At 58.6% G+C, this 24,221-nt stretch overlaps 10 protein-coding genes across 10 annotated transcripts in view; 7 read left to right on the top strand and 3 right to left on the bottom strand.

The window, feature by feature from the left end:
- Window positions 1-2,137, top strand: part of CHGG_07781 (uncharacterized protein) — a gene marked incomplete at both ends in the record, with an annotated part of 2,849 nt that extends 712 nt beyond the window's left edge. The window contains 7 exons of the mRNA XM_001225436.1: window positions 49-221; window positions 280-432; window positions 479-696; window positions 750-782; window positions 841-971; window positions 1,033-1,844; window positions 2,130-2,137. Coding sequence (XP_001225437.1) covers window positions 49-221; window positions 280-432; window positions 479-696; window positions 750-782; window positions 841-971; window positions 1,033-1,844; window positions 2,130-2,137 — 1,528 coding nt within the window. The remainder of the gene's footprint in view (window positions 1-48; window positions 222-279; window positions 433-478; window positions 697-749; window positions 783-840; window positions 972-1,032; window positions 1,845-2,129) is intronic.
- A 1,197-nt stretch (window positions 2,138-3,334) lies between these two features.
- On the top strand, window positions 3,335-4,730 carry CHGG_07780 (uncharacterized protein; the record flags this gene model as incomplete). Its single annotated transcript, XM_001225435.1, has 3 exons — window positions 3,335-3,404; window positions 3,590-3,940; window positions 3,991-4,730. The coding sequence occupies 3 exons, from the start codon at window positions 3,335-3,337 to the stop codon at window positions 4,728-4,730; spliced, it is 1,161 nt and encodes a 386-aa protein (XP_001225436.1).
- A 744-nt stretch (window positions 4,731-5,474) lies between these two features.
- CHGG_07779 (uncharacterized protein) lies at window positions 5,475-9,968 on the top strand (the record flags this gene model as incomplete). Its single annotated transcript, XM_001225434.1, has 3 exons — window positions 5,475-5,640; window positions 5,700-7,927; window positions 8,034-9,968. The coding sequence occupies 3 exons, from the start codon at window positions 5,475-5,477 to the stop codon at window positions 9,966-9,968; spliced, it is 4,329 nt and encodes a 1,442-aa protein (XP_001225435.1).
- Window positions 9,969-10,617: 649 nt separating this feature from the next.
- On the top strand, window positions 10,618-13,289 carry CHGG_07778 (uncharacterized protein; the record flags this gene model as incomplete). The annotated part of the gene is made up of 2 exons (XM_001225433.1): window positions 10,618-10,874; window positions 11,009-13,289. 2 exons carry the CDS (start codon window positions 10,618-10,620, stop codon window positions 13,287-13,289), a joined length of 2,538 nt encoding a protein of 845 aa, XP_001225434.1.
- Window positions 13,290-13,737: 448 nt separating this feature from the next.
- Window positions 13,738-14,222, bottom strand: CHGG_07777 (uncharacterized protein; the record flags this gene model as incomplete). Its single annotated transcript, XM_001225432.1, has 2 exons — window positions 13,738-13,871; window positions 13,967-14,222. 2 exons carry the CDS (start codon window positions 14,220-14,222, stop codon window positions 13,738-13,740), a joined length of 390 nt encoding a protein of 129 aa, XP_001225433.1.
- A 667-nt stretch (window positions 14,223-14,889) lies between these two features.
- Window positions 14,890-15,848, top strand: CHGG_07776 (uncharacterized protein; the record flags this gene model as incomplete). The annotated part of the gene is made up of 3 exons (XM_001225431.1): window positions 14,890-14,927; window positions 15,000-15,111; window positions 15,195-15,848. The coding sequence occupies 3 exons, from the start codon at window positions 14,890-14,892 to the stop codon at window positions 15,846-15,848; spliced, it is 804 nt and encodes a 267-aa protein (XP_001225432.1).
- Window positions 15,849-16,071: 223 nt separating this feature from the next.
- On the bottom strand, window positions 16,072-16,880 carry CHGG_07775 (uncharacterized protein; the record flags this gene model as incomplete). Its single annotated transcript, XM_001225430.1, has 2 exons — window positions 16,072-16,628; window positions 16,727-16,880. 2 exons carry the CDS (start codon window positions 16,878-16,880, stop codon window positions 16,072-16,074), a joined length of 711 nt encoding a protein of 236 aa, XP_001225431.1.
- A 1,192-nt stretch (window positions 16,881-18,072) lies between these two features.
- On the top strand, window positions 18,073-20,102 carry CHGG_07774 (uncharacterized protein; the record flags this gene model as incomplete). Its single annotated transcript, XM_001225429.1, has 2 exons — window positions 18,073-18,129; window positions 18,201-20,102. The coding sequence occupies 2 exons, from the start codon at window positions 18,073-18,075 to the stop codon at window positions 20,100-20,102; spliced, it is 1,959 nt and encodes a 652-aa protein (XP_001225430.1).
- A 1,095-nt stretch (window positions 20,103-21,197) lies between these two features.
- Window positions 21,198-22,590, top strand: CHGG_07773 (uncharacterized protein; the record flags this gene model as incomplete). The annotated part of the gene is made up of 2 exons (XM_001225428.1): window positions 21,198-21,477; window positions 21,608-22,590. 2 exons carry the CDS (start codon window positions 21,198-21,200, stop codon window positions 22,588-22,590), a joined length of 1,263 nt encoding a protein of 420 aa, XP_001225429.1.
- Window positions 22,591-22,935: 345 nt separating this feature from the next.
- CHGG_07772 (uncharacterized protein) lies at window positions 22,936-23,672 on the bottom strand (the record flags this gene model as incomplete). The annotated part of the gene is made up of 2 exons (XM_001225427.1): window positions 22,936-23,549; window positions 23,639-23,672. The coding sequence occupies 2 exons, from the start codon at window positions 23,670-23,672 to the stop codon at window positions 22,936-22,938; spliced, it is 648 nt and encodes a 215-aa protein (XP_001225428.1).
- Between the last annotated feature and the right edge of the window lie 549 nt (window positions 23,673-24,221).

The raw sequence follows: 24,221 nt of genomic DNA, 5'->3' as shown, positions 1-24,221 counted from the left end.
GGAAAGGGGGGAGAAAGAAGCCCCTCGGAGAGAGGGGCTAACACAGAGGGGGGGGAGCATGCCAAATACGAATTGGTTGTGGTTCCGAGTGTTTGCGAATTTGGGCTTGAAGAAGAACGGCGGCAAGTTCTCGCAGGAGAGGCTCGATGCGGATATCAAGCACCTAGAGACCTTCTATCGCGGTGATGGATGGTCTAATGACGGGCCGGAGGGGATTCACCGTGGGTTACAACTTACCCCCGAATAACCCTTGACGACGCAGCCGGCTGACGAGAACAGAAATGGACTACTACTCGTCGAGTTTTGCCATTCACTTCCTCCAGCTTCTATACGCCAAGCTAGCTGCTGAGGATGATCCAGAGAATGCCGCAGAGTTCAAGAAGCGGGCTCAGATGGCGGCGCTGGACTTGGCACACTACTACGACAAGGAGGGTAAGTTAACAACTCTCACGAGTTGAGGCAATGCTGATTTTTCCAGGGCGGTCCATTCCTTTTGGCCGCAGTGTTGGCTATCGCTTTGCCATGGTTTCCTTCTGGGGCGCCCTTGCGTACGCTGATGTCGAGTTGCCCGCACCGCTTACCTGGGGCATGGTCAAGGGCATGGTCATGCGCCATCTGAGATGGTGGCAGACACAGCACGACATGTGGAGCTCGAGCGGCACGCTAACCATTGGGTACTCGTACCCAAACATGTATGTGAGTAGACATCCTCCCTGGTAGATCTGTTGATGATACTCACGAAGAAACAGATGGCCGAGAACTACAACAGCCCGGGTAGCCCGGTGAGTGACCCCTTCCTGTCACCCTGTATCCTAAATGGACCAAGCTTACACTGTTCAGTACTGGGCCTGCCTAGCATTCATCTGCCTCGCCGTGCCCGAGACACACCCCTTCTGGACCTCCAAGGAGGAGAACCACTGGGACGTGATCCCCAAGATCAAGGCACTCAAGCACCCAGGCCACATCATGAGGTATCTCACCTATTACCCACCAACCCCAGCCTTCAAACCTCCCGGACTAACAAGCGCCCAGCAACCTCGGCGGGCACTGCATGCTGCTCTCTTCCGGACAGGCATGTTCATACCCGATGAAAGGCACGCACGCCAAGTACGGCGCCTTCGCCTACTCATCCGCATACGGCTACTCAGTTCCCCCGGGGCTCTTCACGCTCGAGCAATACGCACTCGCCTCACAACTCGGCCTCTCCGACGACGGCGGCGAGTACTGGAAGACGCGGCGCCTCTCCACCTCCACGCTCGAAGCCCGCAACAGCGTTCCGGTGCTCGTATCCCTCTGGACGCCCTTCCCCGACGTGCACATCAAGACCTACCTCATCCCGCCCACCGAAGCCGCCCCCAACTGGCACATCCGGGCGCACCAGATCCGCGCCGCGGGCCGCACGGTGCAGACGGCCGACGGCAGCTTCGCCATCAGCAGCTCGCGGGCGGCCGACGGGCGGCTGCTGGGCCTGTACGACGGGTCCGCAAACCACGAGGGCACGCGCCCCCGGCTGATGGGTAATTATGATGTGGCGACGCCCGAGGCATGGGCGAGCGGGCTCGAGGGCGCGTTCATCGTGTCCAAGGGTGCCGTGGGCATTCGCGCGCTGGAGGGGTCTGTGGGCGGGCGTACGGCGACGCTGGTGAATGCGGATCCGAACTCGAACTTGATTGAGAGTCGGACGGCGATCCCGACGCTGCAGGGGACGGTGGAGAAGGGGCAGACGGTGTGGTATGTGACGGGTATCTACGCGAAGCCGGATGGGGAGGGGGTCAAGAGGGAGGAGTATTTGAGTGGGTGGGAGGATGTGCCTGAGGTGCCGGGGTGGTTGAAGGAGGAGATTGGTCAGTAGGGAGGGGGTTGTTGTGTTATGAGTGTGATATTGTTCCATTTTGACTTGGCCGTTGAGCGAGCCTGATGCAAATGTGATGGATGGTATGCAATCCCGCCTGCATTCTGGTGGCTGCCATGGAATGCGCTGATGGGTGCAGACTCGGAGAGTGGGTGTAAATGGAGTTTAGGACCTTCTCCCGCTGCTGGTTGTTGGTGTCGGTTAGGTAACCACCTCTCCACTGAAAACTCATGAAGCGGCACACACCTTTCCCGGGTTTTAACGCAAACTTTTACAGGGTCTTAGCGTAACAAGCCGAGGGGTTCACAGCGCCTGCCGCGAACCGAAGAAGGGAAGTGGGGGGGAGGGAGCTTGCAGCGATCTTGATGGGAGTTCCCGTCCCGCATCTTCCTACCTTCTCCAACTCCGAATCAACCTCCGGCAACAGCTCCGTGAATCCAGTCCGGCCTCGCCCGAAAAACACGGGGCGGCACGGGCTCAGGTCGCCTGTTCCCGGGTGAGGTACCGTGTTAAACGTCGAGAGCAACGCCGCGCGAGGCTGACTCAAGCTGGTTCGAGGCTGGCTTCTCTCGGTGCTTACATTTGGCGACCGAAAAGTTTGTTGGTTTGTTGATCAGTTGTTTAATCCTCAGCATGCACTTTGGGAAATTCAAAGGCATGACGAATGATCGATTGTCGAAAGTTTGACCGCCAGCAAGCAACCTCAACCTTATACTCGAAGGGCGCTCGCGAGCAGCCTAAAGCCCGTTGACTAAGGTATGAATCAGCTCCACGCATTACCTTTTGGTGGGGATATCCTTAGTCCGGCGATCTGATGTCTTCGGCTGTCGTAGCACCCGAGCTTGACATATTCCATGGCAGTTAGTGGGCTGAATACATGTTATCGAGCTATAGCCGAACATCATCGGTTATCCCAAACAACGCATTTCGGCAGGCTTCCGGACTCGTGGATGCCGGTTAAGCCTCAATCTAGGTATCTAGGGTTGCCGTCGATCACATCTACCGTCACACCCGCCGAACGCCGAAATTGAAACCCGATTACAGCGGTCAGGGGAAGGACCGCGCCGTGCGCAAGCAAACTGACTTCCTACCTAACTAAGCGGCAGGGATGTCGACTATCGCCTACCGCTACTGCCAATCTTGACGTATAAGTGACCATCACCCCGGGGGTTTCGGGCTGTCCATTCTGCTCGAAGTGGTCTGAATCAAGCCATCCGGATAGCTTGATATCAACAAGAAACCCCATCACACGCTGCATCTCCAACCGCGTTATTGTATAACTACCCCCTGCAGCAACCTTTTTCCCCTTTGAGGTTGCTGGCACACCCGACCCGCTGTGACCAAATAAACAGCCTGTGGAGCGAGCTCAGGAGACTTTCCTCACCTAGGATAGGTGCAAACGTGCCGCGCGACGACGCCCCTGACTGGCGAAAACAGCCGCTCTCGCAGGTTCCAGGTTTACCTGCGTGATCGCCTGCCAGCATGGCCGACAAGAAGACGGCAGATGCTGGGCCGTCTCGACATGCCCATTCGACACCAGCAGCATCATTCCGTGCGCAACCCCCCCTTTCCTTTTATCCCTGGTGTTGTTATCTCCCAAGCCCAACTCTCAACCGAAGCCCGAGCCTGCGTGATCTATCTATCCGCACCCGCTTCTGCATCTGCACTTGCATCTGCATTTGCGTCCGCGACCCCCACCCCCCGCTATTTCCGATGAATGAAAATGAACCCTTGAAGACCTCATCGGACTGATGGACAAGCCAGCAACGCACAACTCGCCGCGGACCTGGTTCCTCACCTCGTCGCTCTCGCCGTTATGCATCCGCCTAATCCGGTTGTTACTGGCCCACGGCGACTATGTGGTGGCCTGCCTACCCCCCGTCGAGATCGAGAATGAGGAGCGGAGCGCCGAATTCCGGGAGCTCATCAACGAATGCAAGAGCAACCGCAAGGACCGCGAAGGCTGGAAGGACCGCATACGCGGCATCCGCTGCGATGCCCGCGCCATGGGGCAGTGCGGCGCCGCCATTGCCGAGGCCGTGCAGGTATTTGGTCGCATAGACATTTTGCTTTGCTGCAAGTTTGAGGGTGAGTTTGGCAGTTTGTTCAGCTCGAGTCATGGTAGCTTATTGGTACAGCCGTCATCGGTACCGTCGAGGAGCTCTCGGCGACACCTGCTACACGCAACCTTGTCCGGGACCAGTTCGATACCATCTTCTTCTCCCAGGTCAACTTCATCAAAGCCGCTCTGCCCCAGTTCCGCGCCCAGCACACGGGGCATATCATCATCCTCACCAGCATTGGGGGTCACATCGGCACGCCGTGTATGCCCATGTACACGGCCGCCACCTGGGCTCTTGAAGGCTACTGCGACTCGCTGGCATACGAGATTGCCCCTTTTAACATAAAGGTCACCATCGTGCAGCCCAACAAGGAGATCCAGAGCTTGACCAACAAAATCATCTTCGCTCCGCAGCTGCCCTACTACGACGCCGAGATCAACCCGGCCCCGAGTATGCGTGAAATGCTGAGCAACGTGCTCAACGCCAACCCGGACACCGCCATCGAGCAGTCCGACGACGAGGTCCAGGTCCGCTACCCGCACCTGCCCGCGGCCGCCAACGACAAGCTGGTCATGGAGACGGTGCACGCCCTGACGGCGATCGGCGGCCACGAGAACCCGCCTGCCCGGCACATTGTCGGCTTCGAGGGCGCCGTGGCCGTTAAGGAGAAGCTCAAGACAGTGACGGAGGAGCTGGAGGATTTTGTCGAAGCTAGTTTGGCCGTGGACATTTTTGAGAGCGAGCTCAAGACTGAGGCGAGGCAGGGGAAGTCGAACGTGGATGTTGCCGGGTCGGGGAGCGGGTCGGGTATGTGATATGATATGGCTCTCGCACCCGTTGGATTTATTGTTCCAACCCCATACCTCCTACCTACGCAACATGGTAAGGATGCCGGAGAGAGAGTAAACGCCAGGTCGGCTGGATGGAGGGGAAGGGTTGTAATTTTATGGAGGGAGTCTGGGTATCGGGGATTGGGTTGGAAAAGCATGTTTCGGGGGGCATCGTTGATACCAGACTCATCTAGTGTATATATGCACATGTTATTCAGAATAACATTTCAAAAACAGCGTTAAAAAGTGACCACATGCGAACCTGAGAGGAGGTCTAATTTTGCGGAAAAGCCCTTAGATCGCGCCTACAAGGGGGTATTCCTGCCCCCCTGATCCTCAAGCCGGCACGCCAATTATAGTGGCCATAGCTCTCCGTCCCGCGCCAAAGCTCGGGCCTCTGCGGGACCGGGGCCGCTGGGGTCGGGATGGCGCATTCGATGCTGCATGTCATGGATTACCTACAACAATCTATACCTGAATTTTGGGATTTCGAAATCGCACTTCGCATATCTCACCAACGCACGCGACACCCAGCAAAGCAAAGGTTCCCTCGTCTAAACACCCCAACCTACACGAACACACGCTCGACTTCGACGCGAATCAGGCAGCGGCGCATCTCTGGAAGCTCGCTGCCCCCCAACTCTCGACATGTGCTACCCCTGACCTGACAACTCTCCTTCGACTTTCTGCGCTGTTCCCGCACACGTCGGGAACGACCGCGGCGCAAGAATGGCTATCGATCCTCTTCTACCCGTAGGCCCAGCGAGGGTCAAGGCGCTCGTGCTGCCCATCGGCCATATTACACGCGAACGCTTCACCGCGTTCGTCAGTCGTCTAAATGCGGAGAGCATCGTCTTCCTCCGGGACGTCACCCCCGATGCCCGGCCGCATAGAAGTAGGGAGTGACGTATTTCCTGGTGCTAAATGCTCTTTTGCTGACCAGACCGCGTCCAGACATGTTCTCGCCCTTGGCCTTTCCCGATGGCGCCATGTTCTACGACCTCATGATGCACCACCCACCTGCCTCCCACCTCGCCCTCTCACCGTTCGATTTGTTCCGCGAGCCGCTCGCCGTGATCGCCGTGGCCGATGGCGCCGAGCTGCCTAAAGCCGTGTTTAGTAAAAGACATTCGGGTGGAAAGACCGTCGAGGAGGCCAACATACGGTCGCTCTACCAGGACCTAGAGGATTTGAGGGACCGGTATTCCAAGGTCCTAGCCCATCAGGTACTGGTATTTGACTACACGCCGGCCAAGGAAAATCCTTTGCCGATACCCGAGGGTATTGTTACTGTTCCGCCCGCCGAACAGTCCAAACGAACCACCATCAAGACGGTCATGTGCAATATTTCGGCCCTGATCCTGGCTGAGATGACCACCTTAGCCAAGTCATACGAGGGAATGTCGTTCATAGACTCTCCAGGGCAATCATCAGGCCATCAGATGAGTGCCATAGACGAACCTACGGCGGCCCCGAGGAGAAATTCGCAATTTTCGCTGCCGATAAACCGATCTAGCTCTACCAGTGGGCTTCCTGATAGAAGCCGTGTTCGTATGACCATGCCACCTGTCCCCTCCAAGGGGCAACTGTCAGAGTCGGCCGGTTCCACACCCACCGTCCGGCCTACGACCCCTGTGAGCAACAACAAGCCTCTTCCGTCCCCTCCATCCACGTTTGAAAATATCATCGGACCCATGACACCGAATAGTCCTGAGCAGGCTGGTCTTTCAAGGCATGACACATCCGACAGCTTCCGAACGCAGAGCCAAGACCGAGTGTCGGTGCAAGGGTTCGGCCCCGGCGGGCTCAACGAGAGGTGGAGGAGCAAGGGGAGATCGCGGGTCCAGGTCGTGGTCGGGTCGCTCTATCTCCAGGCTGGCCTGTGGAACAACGCGCTGAAGGAGCTAACCGAGGCTGCCACGATAGCAAAGTCGATTAATGATCACCTCTGGCACGGGAAAGCCCTCGAGCTCACGCTCATCAGCCTCCTGCTACTGGGCTGGGCTGGCATCGAGTTTCGCGTCCCCAGCATCCTGCTCCCGCCGCACGACAAGGGGAACAGTGCCGCCATAGCGATGCAAGAAGCCGAGGCGAGAGACCCCCACCAACCTCCGTGGTTGAGACACCTACAGGTACACATGCCCGAGCTGCTCGACCGCATTATGGGCCTGTACTCGAGGATATCGGCCGAGCACCTTCCGCCGCTACCCCACTCCGAGGCCATCATCCGCTTCTGCAGGATGTCCGCAGCCATCCACACCGCCAACGGCCAGATCTGCCGGGAATCGCTCGAGATGATCGTTTTCGGCGTCCCGCCCCGGGTGCCCCTCACCACATCGCCGCGCTTCACGATCCAGCCCACGCGAACGCAGATCGTTAACACGCTGTTCCGCGCCTTCCCGACCTCCTCGGCCGAGCTGCTCACTACGGTGGACCGGGTCGTGATTCTCAGCGGGATAGCGTCCGTGCTGGGACATCTCGGTTTCCGCCGCAAGAAGGCTATGGTTGTCAGAGAGCTCGTCTCGATCCTAGTGGGTGGTTTGGTTGAAGCGCGCACCCGTGGTGCCGCCGACGTGGGTATCCATCCCGCGGCCGGGCTTGTCGGGCTTAATGGTGCTAGTGCTCGGGATGGGGCGGGTGGTGTACTGGAGCTTGCTGAGGGGGACGTTGAGCACGGGATTGATTCGTTCCTGGGATTGTTGATGAAGACGTATGGGGTTGTTGGCGGCAACACCTTGGGAGACAAAGAGGACAGTTCGGACGGGGCGCTCGTGGGAAGGATTCAGCAGCAATCGGCTGCGAGACACTTTGGCATGCAGAGCGTCAAGCTTAACATTCTTCGGGCCTGCATTAACTTTTCCGAGGCGTTGCCGGACTTTCAGGGCGTGCTGAAATACTCGAGCGATCTGCTTCGGACTGCTGGCAGTGGCATTGCTCCCGGGCCGCGGAGAGAAAATGCCTACCCCTCGATAACAAGGGAGGAGCAAGTTCGCTTGGTCACCAATATTCTGAAGACGTCCAGTCTGTCCAAACGCCTGGGTATCGGCAATTTGACGGCCGAGTACTGGGACGAGTTCCTCCTCCGGGGCATCACCATGGAGGCGCTGCCGCCGACGAGGACGCCCGTGCCACATGCGAAGACCGTCCTTCCCGGCATAATAACCACTCGAAGCTCTCAGGACGTCGATCCATTTATCTACAACCCCTTTTTGAAAGCGGCCCGACACCGCGACAGTCGATCGCACCCTGGTGGCGGGCGAGCCGGCTTTCTTCAGGCTGACCCTCCAGAACCCCTACGAGATCGAACTCGAACTGGAGAGCATCCGGCTGGACACGGAGGGAGCCGAGTTTGAGTCGGCGGTGGAGACCACCGCCATTGGCGCGTACCGGACACAGATCATGAGGATATCCGGTACGCCCAAGAGTGCAGGGACGGTCAAGGTCACGGGCGCACTTATCAAGGCTCGCGGTTGCCGAGAGAGGAGATTCCCCATCTTTGCGGACCCCTGGGCGCCGGATGATGCTGTTAAAATCAAGGCGATCGGGCTTGGTGCCCTCGATGTGAATGCCGCGACTGTATCGCCTGCTATTGAGCGGCTCAGGCCGGATCATATCGAGCTCAATGTCATCGCCCCTCAGCCTGTGGTGGTGGTCAAGTCGTCGACGCTCCCGCAATCATCGGTCATGGTTCTCGAGGGCGAGCGCCAAACCTTCTCTGTCACGTTACAAAACCTCTCCACTACCACGCCGGCGGATTTCCTGCTCTTCTCCTTCAAGGACTCGACGCAGGAACCCCTGCAGTTGGCGCTGGGTAACCGCGACGCCACCGCTACGGAACTCTACGAGTACGAGCTCGTGCTAGCCAAGAAACAGCCCCTCCGGCTGAAAAATCGCGGCGACAGCAAGAGATTCATTGCTCCCGGCCAGACGGCAACTTTCGACTTCGAAATACTGGGTAGGCCGGGCCTCACGCACGGCCTCATCCAGGTAGACTACGCGCACATTGGCGTACCGCACGATGAGGTAGCCGAGAAGTTCTACACGCGGCAGGTATCCATGGAACTCACCGTCACCGTCAATGCCAGCATCGACATCACCCGCGTCGACGTCCTCCCGCTCACCGGCAGCATCCCAGCCCCGCTCTGGTCCCGCGCCACTAACAACAACCACGACCAATCCACCCCACCCCCCGACTTCACCGCCGACACCCACTGCCTCCTCCTCCTCGACCTCCGCAACTCCTGGCCCAGCCAAATGACCATCCACCTCTCCTCCTCCCCGCCCGCCGACAACCCATCCGAGACCGATACGCAACCAATCGAAGTCGAAGCACACATCTTGCCCGGCAACACGGCGCGCCTCGTGCTCCCCATCCGGCGCGTCTACCTCGAGGACCCGCACGCCTTCGTACCAGCCCTCAACCCGGCGCGCCAGCGCCAGTTCGTCGTCAGCACCAAGGTCGCCCCCGAGGCCGAGCGCCAGAGCCGCGAGGCCTTTTGGTTCCGCGAGCGCGTGCTCGACGCCCTGAGCGCGCGCTGGCGCACCGCTGCGGTGGCCGGCTCGGCTGCTGTGGCCGGTGGGAGGTGCAGGGAGGGCGAGATCGACCTGCGCGCGCTGCGCTTCTCGCCGCGCATGGTCGAGGCCGTCCGCGTCGATGAGGTGGATGTCGCCATTTCCGTGGTGGACCCCGCGACGGGCGAGCCGCTGGCACCCTCTTCCACTAGCAGCAGTACCAACACTGGGCGGTTCGCAGTTGACGTCGACGCCTTCCTACAACTACGCGTGCGCGTCACCAACCGCTCCGCCCGCCCTGTCTACCCGCTCCTGCGCCTCACCCCGGTGCTCTCCCACCGGCCCTTCAACGTCTCGCTCGACTTCACCCGCAAGATGGCCAAGTTCGCCTGGAACGGCAACCTGCAGCAGGCGCTGCCGCTGCTGGAGGGCAACGGCGGCGTCGCCGAGGTCGCCATGGGCGTCACGGCGCTGTGCAGGGGCGAGTTTGAGGTGCTCGGCAGCGTGGAGGAGGCGAGGCTGTGGGTGGATCCGGAGGAGGTGGCGAGGGAGAGGGAGAGGGAGAAGGAGGAGGGAGGCCGGAAGGGGGGGAAGTCGGAGGCGGAGGCGCAGGTTATGATTTTGGGCGCGGCGTTGGGGAAGCGGGAGAGGAGGGTGTGGCATGCGAGGAGGGGCTGTCGGTTGGTGGTGCGTGATCGGGTGGAGAGGTGAGCGGGCTTATGGGGGGGGGTGCTTGTGAGGGGCTGGTTGGTGGTGGGAAAAAGGGGGTGGGTGTATGTATAGAGTGGAGTGGATGGGTGTGTATATTCACGTATGGGGCATGAAGAAGTTGGCTTGGTGCTTTGGGTTGTAATGACGAATATATTAATGTTGTCCATGTCCGTCTGGCTGCTTGAGTCTATTCCCAATATTATGCCTGTTCTTGTCAGAATCGATGAGCCACATCATAGCGAGGGTATAGCCAAGCGGTTCATCCGTTCTCACAAGGACCATACTCGGGGGTTAGGGTTTATTGTGGCGGCTATGGTCGGGATAACCTTTTTCGTCACAGTTATCTCTCACTGCTCCGAAAGACTTCTTAACCTCTTCCTTGCCACTCACTTTTCATTTCTTTACATCTACTAGTGGAACGTAAATCACTGTACTCATTCATTACATACCGGAGTTTGCGAATTGTTTCATTTTTTGTTTATTTTATTTCGCTTTGAAAAGCCGATCCGAAGTCGGCCGGAGTGGCGTTCAAAGTTGCATGTGAGAGAACTCGGACTCGGAGGCTCGATCGGGGCCGGACTTGAATCTTCTTTTTCTTCGTCAACATAGGCCAAGATAACCCAGCCAGGGAGGGGCAAAACCGGCAGAAATGCACCGCCCACGCATCCTCTTCCTCGACGCCCACGACTCCTTCTCCAACAACATCACCTCCCTCCTCGCCACCCTCCTCGGCGCAGAAGTATCCGTCCTCTTCATCGACGACCCCCTTCTCACCACCGCCACCACGACCAATGGATCGCCCAACGGACTCAATGACCCACCCCCATCCGTCGAAAAAGACGACGACGACGACGAAGACGACGCCGCTTCCTCCCGCAAAGCGCGCTTCGTCGCCGAGCTCGCCCGGTACGACGCCGTCGTCTGCGGGCCGGGCCCCGGCAGCCCTGACACCCCGCCGACGTCGGCCTGATGCGCCACGTCTGGCGCCTCGCCGACACCGACCTGCTGCCCGTCCTGGGCGTGTGCCTCGGCTTTCAGAGCTTAGTCGCGGCGCATGGCGGCCGGGTGGGAAGGCTGAGGAGGGGGCTGCATGGGATGGTGAGGGAGGTGGTGCAAATTGGGGATGGTGGGGGAGAGGGTGATGTGTTTGTGGGGGTGGGGGGGTTTAGGGCGACGCTTTATCATAGCTTGGGTGGGGATGTTGGGCAGGGGGAGGTCGCGGAGGAGGAGTGGGAGACGGCGAAGTGGGAGGCGTTCGGTGCGTGTCCGGATTTGGTGCCCCTTGCGTGGGTGGAGGAGCAGCGCGAGGATACCGAGACGGAGAGGATCCTCATGGCTGTGAAGCACAGGACGAAGCCCTTCTGGGGCGTCCAGTACCACCCGGAATCGGTGTGCACTGAGGAGGAAGGGAACAAGGTCATCTTGAACTGGTTCCGTGCTGCTCAGAGTTGGAATGAGAAGACCGGGAGGGTGCCGAGGGTGGGCGGGCATGGGCTGGCAAGAACGGCGACAACGCCGAGTTTGCTTTCCCAACTAGACGGGTGGCCAACCGAGCAGGGCACCCGGCAGTGGTGGGAGGTGCTCGAGGCGAGCCCGGAGCTGCATTGTACCACGGTGCCGCTACCTGATGGCGTGCAAATACCGGATATCGTTGAGGCAGTCAGTTCCGAGTGTGCGGAGCGGATAGTCCTCGACTCGGCCAACGCCGCACCAGCAACGTCAAGGGCTGATGTGCGAGGGAGATACAGCATCATCGCCGCCGGGCTCGACGAGGCTTTGCGTATCGAACACCACGTTGGGGATTCCTACGCCACCATCAAGGTTGGATGTTTTGGGGGATCGCCCGTGAACCTCACGGACAAAATACCCCTCGACCAGGATCGGGATGTTTGGGCTCTGATCGCTGCCTTTCATGAGGCTCGACGTCTGTCCGCGACAGAGCCCTCGTACACTCCCTTCGTTGGTGGCTTCATGGGCTACATCACTTACGAACAAGGCCTGAGCCGTATTGGGGTTCCGCTGGAACAACCGCGCCCGCACCATCGGCCAGATGTGTCGCTTGCCTGGATCACCAAAAGCATTGTCGTCGACCATCTACAGCAGGAAATCCACGTCCAGCACTTGAGTTCCGGGAATCTGGAAAGGGGCAGCTGGATGGACAAAACAGCAGACAAGCTCCGATCTCTTCAGAACTCTCAGCGCAGGCCTTCTTTCAACAAACCAGCAATGGCGCCGTTGCCCCTACCGCTGAAATCTCGGCGTCCCTCGATGAGCGCATCTATTCAACCACCTCAAACGAAGGAGTATGAAGCCAAAGTTCGAATCTGCCAAGAATACATCGCGGCGGGCGAGTCCTACGAGCTTTGCCTCACCGATCAAACCACCATCATCCGGCCCCGGAGCGACACTCTCCCACGCCCTAACACCGCTTCCCTCCCACCATCCAACCCTCAGAAGCAGCAACAACACCTCCGCGTCCACCCCCCACCCTCACCATCCACCGTCTCCTCCTCCTGGGCCCTCTTCAAACGCCTCCGGCGCAACCAACCCGCACCCTTCGCCTCGTACCTCCGCCTCGGCGGCGCCACGCTGGTGAGCGCCTCCCCCGAACGATTCCTGACCTACGACCGGGGTGGGCGGTGCTCGATGCGGCCGATGAAGGGCACGGTGCGCAAGTCGGCGCAGGTGGCGACGCTGGCGCAGGCTGAGCACATCCTGCACGTGCCCAAGGAGGAGGCCGAGAACCTCATGATCGTCGACCTCGTCCGCCACGACCTGCACGGCGTGTGCGGCGCCGGCCGCGTGCGCGTGCCGGATCTGTTGCGGGTCGAGGAGTACCAGAGTGTCTTTCAGATGATTACCGTGGTGGAGGGCTGCTTGCCGCCTCCGCCGCCTCCTCATCCGGTTGCTTTCGTGGGAGGGGCGAAAGCCGCCCGTGGTGGTGGTGGGTATACTGGGTTGGATGTCCTCGCTGCGAGCCTCCCGCCGGGGAGCATGACGGGCGCGCCGAAGAAGAGGAGCTGTGAGCTTCTGAGGGAGATCGAGGGGCATAAGGAGCGGGGGCTGTACTCGGGCGTGGTCGGGTACATGTGTGCTACCGGGCGGGGCGACTGGAGCGTGACGATTCGGAGTCTGTTCCGGTGGGACGATGAGCAGGTTGTGGTGAACGGCGATGAGGGCCCGGAGACCCACGAGGTGTGGCGCATCGGGGCGGGAGGGGCGGTCACTATCCTAAGTACACCTGAGGGCGAGCGGGAGGAGATGTTTACGAAGCTCGCGGGGCCGTTGCGGATATTTGGGGAGGAGCCAGGCCGGGAGTAGTGGTAGCGGCTTGTTTTGGTGTCTCAACTGGTTTCAGGAAAAGGGGGGAACGAGACCGACATTCAACTTGTCTGGCGGCTGTTTGCAACACGGGGAGTACCGGCGTTTTTACTCATAGATGACTTGGGCCTCAACGGCGGAATTTGGGATACAAGGCTTTAACGCGTTGTGCATATGACATAGGAAGACGGAAAGCCAGGGGAATATAACTGCGCCGTACCTCCAGTTACACCTTTCCAACCCCGAATTCGCCTCAGTGATAACCTGCTGAAAACCACCGTCCCACCCGCTTAAAATATGCACTGATTAGAGCGCCCTAGCGTACACCGTATGCCGAGAAATGCCACCCCAAAAGCACTCCCCCTTGATATCGTACCCGGTCCCATCCGCCTATGTTCGACTCGCTCATACTACCTACCCCCAAACCCCCCAGTATCCCGCCCAGTCTTTAAAACTCCTGCTCTTCTTGAAAGAACATCGTAAAGCTGATGATTGTCCCGTAGATCAACAGCCCACCAATAATAGACATGACCATAGCCGGGATCGAGATGAGGTTCGAGTGCGCGAGCAAGACGGGCAACGCTACCGAGAATCACATTAGCAACCAAATTTCACGCAATTATCCCTCCACACCCAACACCGCCTTTCCCCCCAGGGGTAGACAAAAAAAAACCTACCAATACCCATCACCACCAAGAACCCCGTGCAAAACCGACCGAGATCAAGCACCGCCGCGCCGGAGCTCTCGACAAAGTCGTCCGGGTTCGCGCAGTGGCTGCAGATCCAGTTGGGCACGGGCGCCAGCACGTAGGTGCCGACGACCAGCAGCGGGTAGTACGAGTGCCAGAGCGCGCACGACAGGATCACGAGCAGGAAGCCCACGGCCAGCACGAAGGAGAGGGCGATTATCGTCTTGAGGCCGGCGGCTGGCATGGTGGGCGGTTGTGTGGGCGGTTGGTGAGGTGGTGGCGCTTGGGATCCCAAGGGATTTGGAGGGTTGGGAAGGCTGATCGATTGCGTGGGTTGGTTGAAGCCTCGGGAGGTTTGCTGGTCGCGAGGTCGAGGGTTGGGTGTATCAATCGGTGATGACGATAACGGAATTCGTTTATTACTCGTGGCTGGGTACCGTTTATGTAGTGTACGGTCTCGCTCTTCTAAGGACGCCGGTGTGCTCGTCGGGCGGCGTTGTGTTGGTGTTGGTGTGATGGTTGGCGGCTGGCGATGACGGCGGAGTCGCAGCTGTGACGAGCGCCCCGACGTCGTCAGCCTTGGCTGGTCCTGGTCCGGGTTGGGGTTAGCTTTGACCAGGGTCGAGGGCGCTGCTCGCCCATGCTCCATGGGGCTGAGAAGCGGAGCAGGGATTCACCTAAGCGGGGTTATGCAATACCGAGTTCCAGGTACCTGCCGCCTTGCCTGGGCGACGCAGCTTGGAGCTGCCTGGCGCTGTCAGTGGAACGAAGCTCCAAACCAAGCCGTAGCGATCCCCCAACATCCCATCGACGACCTGCACTTCGCAACGGCAAGCATCCTCTCGATTGATACCCGCTCAGGTGACCGAAACACAGATCACGCACGGTTTTAAACTGCAGCCGTCGCCATCATGTTCAGAAACAACTACGATAACGACTCGGTCACATTGTAAGCTCCAACGGTCCCCCGCCATGTCGGCCTTGGGCTGCGCTCCCGACCCCAACTGACAACCTTTCCTAGTTCACCGCAAGGGCGGATATTCCAGGTCGAGTATGCGGCGGAGGCAGTCAAGCAGGGCTCAGTGGTGGTGGGTATCGCAAGCAAGACACACGTCGTGCTGGTAGCAATCAAGGTGCGCAACCCCCGCCATCCAAGGTCAATGTATACCTCGAAGGTATATGTACGTTTGCTAACGTTTCGACCACCCAACCACAGCGCAACGCCGAAGAACTCTCATCCTACCAAAAGAAGCTGTTCCCCATCGACGAGCATGTCGGCATCGCCATCGCAGGCCTCACCTCGGACGCGCGGGTCCTATCCAACTTCATGAAGCAGCAGTGCCTTGGCCACCGGCTGACGTTTGGGCGCAGCATGCCCGTGCGGACGCTGGTGGAGATCATCGGCTCCAAGGCGCAGATCAACACGCAGCACTACGGCAAGCGGCCGTATGGCGTGGGCTTGCTGGTCGCGGGCGTCGACGACCACGGCCCGCACCTGTTTGAGTTCCAGCCGAGCGGCATGACCGAGGAGATGGTGGCCTTCGCGATCGGCGCCCGCTCCCAGATGGCGCGCACCTACCTCGAGAAGAACATTGACAAGTTCGCCGACTGCGACCGCGAGGAGCTGATCCGCCACGGCCTGCGCGCCCTCAAGGAGAGCTTGGTGCAGGACCGCGAGCTGACGATCGACAACACGAGCGTGGGTGTTTCGGGCGTGGTCAAGGCGGAGGACGGCAGCAGCAAGGTGGAGCCCTTCCAAGTGTACGACCAACAGGACGTGGCAGCGTGGATAGAGAGCGTGGCGGATGACAAGGAGGGCGGTGCGGGTACGGGCGAGACCGAGGCGGAGGGCATGGAGGTCGACTCATAAACGGGATAACCTGGAGATGCTCAAATACGGCGCCATGGTAGGGGAATTCTGTAACAACAGAGAGACTAGAGTCCTGGTGGCCCGGCATTGTCTTCAAGGGGAGCGCCCCGCCGACCAGCGTCAAGCCGAGGAGCCCCCCCCCCCCCCGAAAAGAAATTCTCGCATGGGTTGAGAGATTCAAAGCTCTATTCTACAACGCCCGCGCGTCGATTCTGTCTAAGTCCTACTGGTTGCCCCATGAAAGTTTGTATACCGCCTCCGAGACCTTGTATTCCCTCAAGGCCGTGATAGCATCCTCAGCGGTCTTCGCCTCGGCCAAGATGCGCTTGTTCTCCCCGTGGATAAACCCCTCCTCCACACTCTTGTTAATCCAAGTCAAAATCCCATCGTAAAACCCATTAATGTTGAGCACGCAAATCCCCTTGTTGTGAATCCCCAGCTGGTTCCAGGTCGCCGTCTCGAACAGCTCCTCGAGGGTGCCGTAGCCGCCGCTGAGCGCGATGAAGCCGCTCCCGGGCCCGGCGTCGATCACCTCCTGCGCCATCAGCCGCTTGCGCGTGTGCATGTCCTTGACGATGGTCGTGCGCCCAAAGACGGCCTCCTCGGGTACCGCCATGTGCGTGCCCGACGCCCCGTCCAGCTGCTTCGACGTGTACGTCGGGTCCCGCTCGTACCGCACCAGCGCCTCCGGGATGATGCCGTGCACCGAGTCCGGCCCGGAAAGGGAAACGAGTGTCTTGGCTACTTCGCCCATTAGGCCGACTGTGCCGCCGCCGTAGACTGCAGAGGAGGGAGGTTAGCATTGATATTTTTTATTTATTTTTTTTTCTCTTGTTGCGGGTGTTTAGGGGTTCTCCCTAGAAGTGTTGCGAACTTACCGAGTGCCATGTTGTTGGCGGCCATAACCTGGGCTAGCGCCCGAGCAGCTTCTACATGCTCCGGCTTGTTTCCTGCTGACGAGCCGCAGTAGACGCAGATCTTGGTCCGCTTGGGGGTGACGCTCGAGGGCGTAGAGGCGCCGTTAGATGCCATGATGGAAGTCTGTCAATGGGAGAAGGAAAGCGAAAAAGATGTCTTGGTGGTCTGGGAGGTCGATTCCTGCAGGAAGAGGAACTGGTGCTTTATAGGAGCGCGCAGTTTGTGTAGCTTCACTGGCCGAGTCCTTGGGCATTAGAGAGATAGGTGTGCCACGTAGTTGTCCCTCGGTGGTCAATGATCAGTCACGGGTACTGTGGGAGGCTGGCTGGACTAAGACCGGTTGGACAGGACGCCTGCAGAGTTTCAGATTGGCGAATATCGAGATTGTGGGCGCGTGGCGGGTCGCTAACTATATCAACTGAGGATGGAATGGAACAAGGAATAGAAAACCGTCACTGGAAGACGGGAGGGCGAACATTCCATTGTTCAGCGTTGCCTTATATACCACCAGACCTACCCGACGCTACCCTTCCGTGACTCTTGTTCATCTCTTGTTGCCGCCGCAGTCGCGACTAATGGGTCATCCTATACCGGACCTGACCCACCCCTCCGTGGACCTCGATGGGGGGGCCGACGGTATGACATAATGGCACCCCGCCCAACGAATCGAAATCGCGAAGTTCCTGACCAGGGGGTGTGACCTCGAGAAACCAAGAAACCCGAGTGCCGATGTCCGACAACGGAATCCCGTGAGGAACGTTTGAGCAGGCTGGAGTCAGGAACAGTTCCCTTTGCGGTGCCACAGTCACAGGATTCAACATTTCAAATCGGGCAGCTGCAGGCCAATGATGCGGGGCCTGAAAGCCCGTGGTTGTGATGTGGAATCGGATGGACCGGTCGGGCCAAGAGCCCGAAGCAATAGATATGTGGGGCGTAATGGGCCGACAACTTTTACATGTGGACGATTTGAAGACTCATTTGGCGGTGGAGAATAACTTTCAACAGCGGTGTCAGAAAGTCGGAAATATGACGGAAGGGAACAATAGCTAAACGGGGCAAGGAAAGAAGCAGAATCCGAGGAAATTGGCCAAAAAAAGGGACTAGAGTGTCCAGACGAGGGTACTTTCACGGTCTTGGCAGGTCCTCCGCACCGTGTTCATACAGTCAATTCGCACTGATCGGAGCCCCTAATTTCTTGTGGACACAGGGCCTCTCTCTCCGGTTGATCATCAACAAGCTTCCTAAGTTCTCGCAGAACGACCGGAAAGCGAAAACAACGCCTGGGCTTCTCGGACAATTCGCCAGGATGCCCGAGACAACCGGGGAAGCAGGCGGCCAGCCTGCACGGCAGGAAGGCCAAAATGTACGTGGTTCCTGGTTCGTCTCGAATGTCCTAGTTTGGAAGAGGAAGGCTGACCTTTGTATTTGCGACAGTCCATCTTCAGAACGCTCATCCAAGGCGTAGCCATTTACATGGCTATGCAATTTGCGATGAAGCAGTTTATGGGGGGCCCCAAAACCACCACAGTTCGCGACGTCAATGGCAATACGGCCCAGGTTGTGACGTCGAGTCAAGTTCCCCCGTACAACGAACGGCCGCCGCGTTTGAATGACGGCGCCTCCTACAATCAGATTCCGCAAATGGTAGCCCCGATCTGGCCCGAAGACAGCGCAGTCGACATCGTCGTAACCGTCTCGCCTACATTTGGGCTTACGCCGCTCAAGGACCACACCAGGGACGCAATAGTGTTTGAGGAGAAGAAATTTCGGATTGGGAATTGGACCGACAAGCGTACCGCAGAGGGCATTATTCATGTTCCTACGCCTGTTCAACATAACGGCACGCTTTGGGGCCATTTTTACATCGGCCTGTCAGGAGCGAACCTCGATCCGACACAGCGAGGCTACGACCCGGCCTCGGCTTATCACTTCGTCTACCCTTTGACCCAGTACATTCCTAAAAAGAAAGAAGCCAAAACGAGGAGCCTTTTGGGAGACCAATCGGAGGTTGCCGATGAGCCTGCCAACGACGAGCCCGAGCAGTCCGGACCCATCATTGCGAGCTACTACCACCCGAACGTGTCGCTATCCTTCATTCCGAACTCTGGGGTCTTCTCGTTTCCCCAGTCACATCCAGCAGTTCGCCAGTTTCTGCGCCTCGAACAAACTGGCGCGCGGGACGGCACGGGTCAAAACTCGTGGTACTACCCGATCCTCTTCGTGAACACGTTCTGGCAACTGAAGACTCACATGACGGCCCTGAACGACACGGTTAAAACCTTGCCTATTCGCATTGATCTCAACAACTTGGCCGAGTGGAAGTTCAAGACCATGGCGTCCATTGACATGAGCGGCAAGGAGTCAGCCCGCCAGGCCGCCTATGGGAATTCGCTACCGGGTGGCGGCGATGGAAGTGAGATTGAGATGATCAAGGAGATTTTCATCGACACCAACCCAATCCTCCTCAGCATCACTGTTGTCGTCAGTATTGCGCACATGATTCTTGAGACGCTGGCCTTTGGGTCCGACATTGCGCATTATCGCAAGAAGAAGGACAACGTGGGCATCTCGGTGCGGTCCATCCTCGCCAATGTCTTCATGCAGCTGGTGATTTTCCTCTACTTGATCGACCAGTCCCAAAACACGAGCTGGATGATTTTGGGCGGGCAGGCCGTCGGCATCGTCATCGAGCTCTGGAAGATCACGACGGTGGTTAATGTCCGGGTACGCCCGGCTCCGGGGTCCATCATCCCCTACCGGGTATCCTTTGAGGACAAGCACAAGCTAAGCGAGACCGAGGAGAAGACCAAGGAGTACGACGAGATCGCCTTCAAGTACATGTACATTGCCGGCGTCCCCCTACTCATCGCCTACGCCGTCTACTCCCTCATCTATGAGACGCACAAGTCGTGGTACTCGTACGTCATCACGACCCTCGTCGGCTCCGTCTATGCCTACGGCTTCCTCATGATGGTGCCGTCTCTCTACATCAACTACAGACTCAAGAGCGTGGCCCACATGCCGGCCAAGGCCATGATGTACAAATTCCTCAACACCTTCATCGACGACCTCTTCGCCTTCACCATCAAGATGCCGTTCTTGCACCGTCTGGCGACGTTCCGGGACGACATTATTTTCTTCGTCTATATTTACCAACGATGGGCGTACAAGATCGATTATACGCGGGTCAACGAGTTTGGCCAGGGCGGCGATGACGAGCAAGAGGCTGAGAAGGAGGCAGACAAGAAGGAGAAAGAAGCTTTGCCCGCTGGCCCGGCCGGGAGCACTGCCAAAGCCACGGGCGCCCACGCACCCAAGGCGACTAAAAGGAAGTAGGGACGTTTGGCTAAATCGAATGAGCGAAAAAAGGGAAATACCACGCTAAGCAATACAACTCTATCTTGCCCTTCCCATCTCTTTTCATCATCCATTGCCGGTATTACGTTTGCTTGACTGAGCGATGTGGATCGCCGCCGAAGACGAGCCGATGTTGCACATCCGTTCGGGACCTACGAATTCCGACTGCCCCTGAAAGCCTCGTAGGGCTGAACGGCACAGTTCCTGGTTGTGGAAGACATCAACCTCCCATTGGGCAACGTGCCGCTTTTCAATCAGAGCGCACCCTCACTTTTGGGGGCGTTAATTCGGCATCTGCCCAATCTAAATCGCGTGTTAACAGTTTGTCCCCCAACTTGCAGAAATCGAGCTTTGATGTAACCATGAAAACCGTTGCACTTGCGTCGGCTAGTTTCGAGGTGCAGGCCTGCCGATCCCTCCCCCGACATTAGAGTTAGCGTGATGCCCTGCTGCTTCGGGCAAGCACCCTGCGAGTGTTCGGAGGTACCTTGAACGCAGATTCCTCCACAACCTGCCACCTTGTTCACCTACTATTCCTGTTTTTTCAAACGGGATAGAATCGAGACTGGGGGGCCAACTAATGGCATCAGCTCGAATAAGTTTTATTGAGTTTTAGAGAGAAAACAAGGCGTAGGCCACTGTGTCTCAAAGAGGTAGTACTTCGTACGGCTGGCGTAGCGAGGCCGCCGAACACTCCTCCCGTCCCTGCCCACGGTCACGCCAAGACAACCTTATCCCCCGGCGACCCTCCCAGAAGCCGGCATCAGCGCCGAACATTCGCCCAGACCAAACAAGACACCTGGTTCTGCAGCAATTGTCCCCGGAAAAGTACGGTCCGTTGACTTCAGGAGGTAACAGGAACCATTGCACATACAAGCATTTTGGGAAAAAACCACACTCGGATTCTACCCAACTAACGACAAAAAGTTACCTAGAACGAGCACTGGCGAGCTACCCAGAGATCGGCATGCAGGGCTGAGCTGAGTGTCTCTCGACCACGCAAACAACCCAACCAAAATTAGGGGAGACGAAACGTCAAAAGCAACGGCAGCAAGGAGGGATAGCCAGCAGGCAATGAGCAGCGGCGCGGGCCGCGACAGCAGGAAGGGTAGCCTGGGAAGCATCGACGGCAGCAGCCATGAAGCCCAAACCGTCGGCACCCTCCTGGCCGCCATCGCGAGGTGCCTAACCGAGGCCGTGCGCATCCTCATGTTTGCCGACAAACGGCAATGGGGACCCGACGAGTTCGAGCAGACCCGGGTGCTCGAGGAAGCCCTCGACGAAGCCAAAAAGGACTTTCAAGAGATGGCACCGCTCGTACACGGGCAATTCTACTATGAAAACGACCGAACCCGTGAGTACAACCCCCCCCCCCTCTCTCTTTTACCCGCCACCACCCCCCCCTTTCACCCACCACCGCCTACCCACCAACCAACCAACCAACCCCCAACTAACCCCGCCCTCTCTATCTCCCCCCTCTGCAGCCGAATCCCTGCACGCCCTCCAGACGCTCCTCACGCGCTTCCAATTCCACACGCAAAACTTTCGCGACTGGGCGCGCCAGGGCGGGCCCATCAACCCGACCTGGGCCCGCGAGACCGCCCACAAGCGCCGCGCCCTGCACCGCGCCCAGTGCCGCGCCGCCGCCCGCATCTTCGCCGCCACCGCCGCCGAGCAGGAGGGCCCCGCCCGCTGCCTCGGCGCCTTCCACGTCCACCGCCGCCTCAAGCGCGCCCAGGCTGCCCGGGAACGCATGCCCGTTTGGCAGAGGGGGGAGCTGGGTTCTGGTAATAGTGGTAGTGGGGGTGGTGGTGGTGGGGGGCAGGGGTTGGAGGCTTCGCGCCGGGCGGGGGATTTGGAGGTGGCGGCGGAGGCGGCGGCGGGAAGGGGGGAGGGTGATGATGTTGTTGGTGGTGGTGGTGGTAGTGCTGCTGGTGGGCAAGAGAACGCAACGCTGGGGAGGAGGCGGAGTTTGGAAGAGCTCGTGCCGAGTTGTAACGAGGTGGGGCGGTTCCAGGTGCTGGGGGAGTCGCACGACGCGGCGTTCGTCTGTGATTACTGCGAAGGGTTCATCGTCTGGCCGGACCTGTCTAGCATACCGTCGGAGCGGATGTCGCTGGCGCCGACGGCCGTGACGGGCTACCCGCACTGGCAGGCCAAGGGGATCAGCTCCGATAATGGGGAGGAGAAGGTGGTCGTGTTCGCGCCGCTGGCGATCGCGAACCATATGCCGCCGGAGCCCGGGGGCTGGCAGGCGGGGCTGATATGCCCGTATTGCGAGGAGGCTACGTACCTCGACGAGGGAGAGGACAGCTCCGAGCTGAAGTACGTTCAGGACGAGAGTGGGTTTCCGGATTTGGAGGCGTTTCGGGAGCATTTGGAGTGGTACCACACTGCTATGCCGGTGCCCCCGATATCATCTTTGGCTTCGACGCTGCCATCGGCGTCAAACTGCAACGTTATGTAAGGGTACTTGGCGTTAGTTGGTTTTGGAGTGAGTCGGTCTGGGGTGAAGCACGGAGTTTTAGGACGGGTAGGTTCAAAATGGTTGGGGCAGGTTTCTCAAGATACACAATACTATTACTAGACCCAGCAGGTCAAACTGCAAACCAGGGAAAGCACCGAGGGTTCGGCATCATACCCCATCCGTGACCGTCTAATATTTAGTTCATACACACATCAACCAAGCATACACACAAAGCAACGGCATAGCCGGCCGCTGAATTCCATACCCGAACGCCGATGCTGAGGCCGAAAACAAAGCAGCCCTGCCCTGTCCAGCAGCAAACCACCACTCTCCTACCAATCCTGCTCAAAAGAATCGCCACCACAGGAACCCCAGGATGATCAGCCCGAGTGCCCCAAACGGCCCGTATTGCTTCAACATCAAGTCCCAGTTGATCTTGACGGCCGCCTTCCTGTACTTCTTGCTGTCGTCCCGCAACCTACTGCTTAGCTCCCCCATGCGCTCCAGGCTATCCCCGCGGTACAACAAATCCTCAATATTCTTGGTCATGACCTTGGTCACGTCGCGCAGCTCGTCGTTCAGCTTGTCCAGGTTCTGCGTGGCGCGGGCGTCGCTGTAGGTGGCCTTGGTGCGGCTGATGAAGGTGTCGAACTCCATGAAGGCGTAGGGCCGCAGCACGGGGCTGAGGAGCTGCTGCGCCGGGTAGGTGGTCGAGAACTCGGTCGCCAGGTCCGACAGGTACGTGAAGGCCAGCTTGCGCGGGTACGTCCGGTCCGTGATGGCCACGTACACGATGTCGGCCGCGATCAGGTAGTGCAGCGTGTACGCCCCGCTCTCGATCGACGCCTGCGGCTCCGAGTTGCGGCTCAGCCGCCGCAGGATCAGCTTCACTTGGGATTTTACTTCCGAGAGGGCTTGTTCGGACTCGGAGTCGTCGACGGAGGCGCAGAGCATGAGGCCTGGTGGTTGGGGGCTTTGGTCAGTATGGGTGCCTTTGGGGATGTGGTAGGGGTAGGGGTGAGTAGGGCTGGTGGTGATGGGGTCATACCGTCGAGCCTCGCAATCTGTGTTGAGCGAATCATTTTGAATCGAGTGTGTGTGGTGTGGTGTGTTGTGGTTGGGGGTTGGAGTTGCAATCGTCAACCGTAGCTCGGCGTGGTTGTAGGCGGCCACCAAGGTATCGAAGTACAGTAACGTGGCTTTTCAAAACAGCAATGGTGTCGTCATCAGAAGGGCCACAGCTTGGCAGACAAGAGTGGGTTCTAACAAGATATATCAAAGCAACTGTATTCGTTTCAAGCCGAATTGTCTTTCCGTGGAGACCTTGTGCAATTATCTTGTCAACGGCGTCTGTTTGCCAAGTTCCGATCGAATCGCTGGAAGTGGAAAAGGAGCACAGGCCTGCCGCCTGCCTCGATGTTGAGCTCCCCTTGTCAAGTGGGCCTCGGAGGAGCCAAGAAGCAAGGCTGGCCAATCCTGGATTTCTCTGCATTTCAGGGGTCTCACAAACGGAGCATGCTTCCATCACCCCATCACAGCTCATTCAGCCTTGTAATCGAGGCTGGACATTGTACCCCCCCTCACCTCGGCCACTTCGACCACCCCAAACCCGTCTCGCACGGATCTAGGTT

This window comes from Chaetomium globosum, genomic scaffold (genome assembly GCF_000143365.1).
Source record: "Chaetomium globosum CBS 148.51 scaffold_5 genomic scaffold, whole genome shotgun sequence".
NCBI classification, from domain to species: Eukaryota; Fungi; Ascomycota; class Sordariomycetes; order Sordariales; family Chaetomiaceae; genus Chaetomium; species Chaetomium globosum.
The sequence above is the reverse complement of the archived record's forward strand: the minus strand, read 5'-3'. Positions and strand labels throughout refer to the sequence as shown.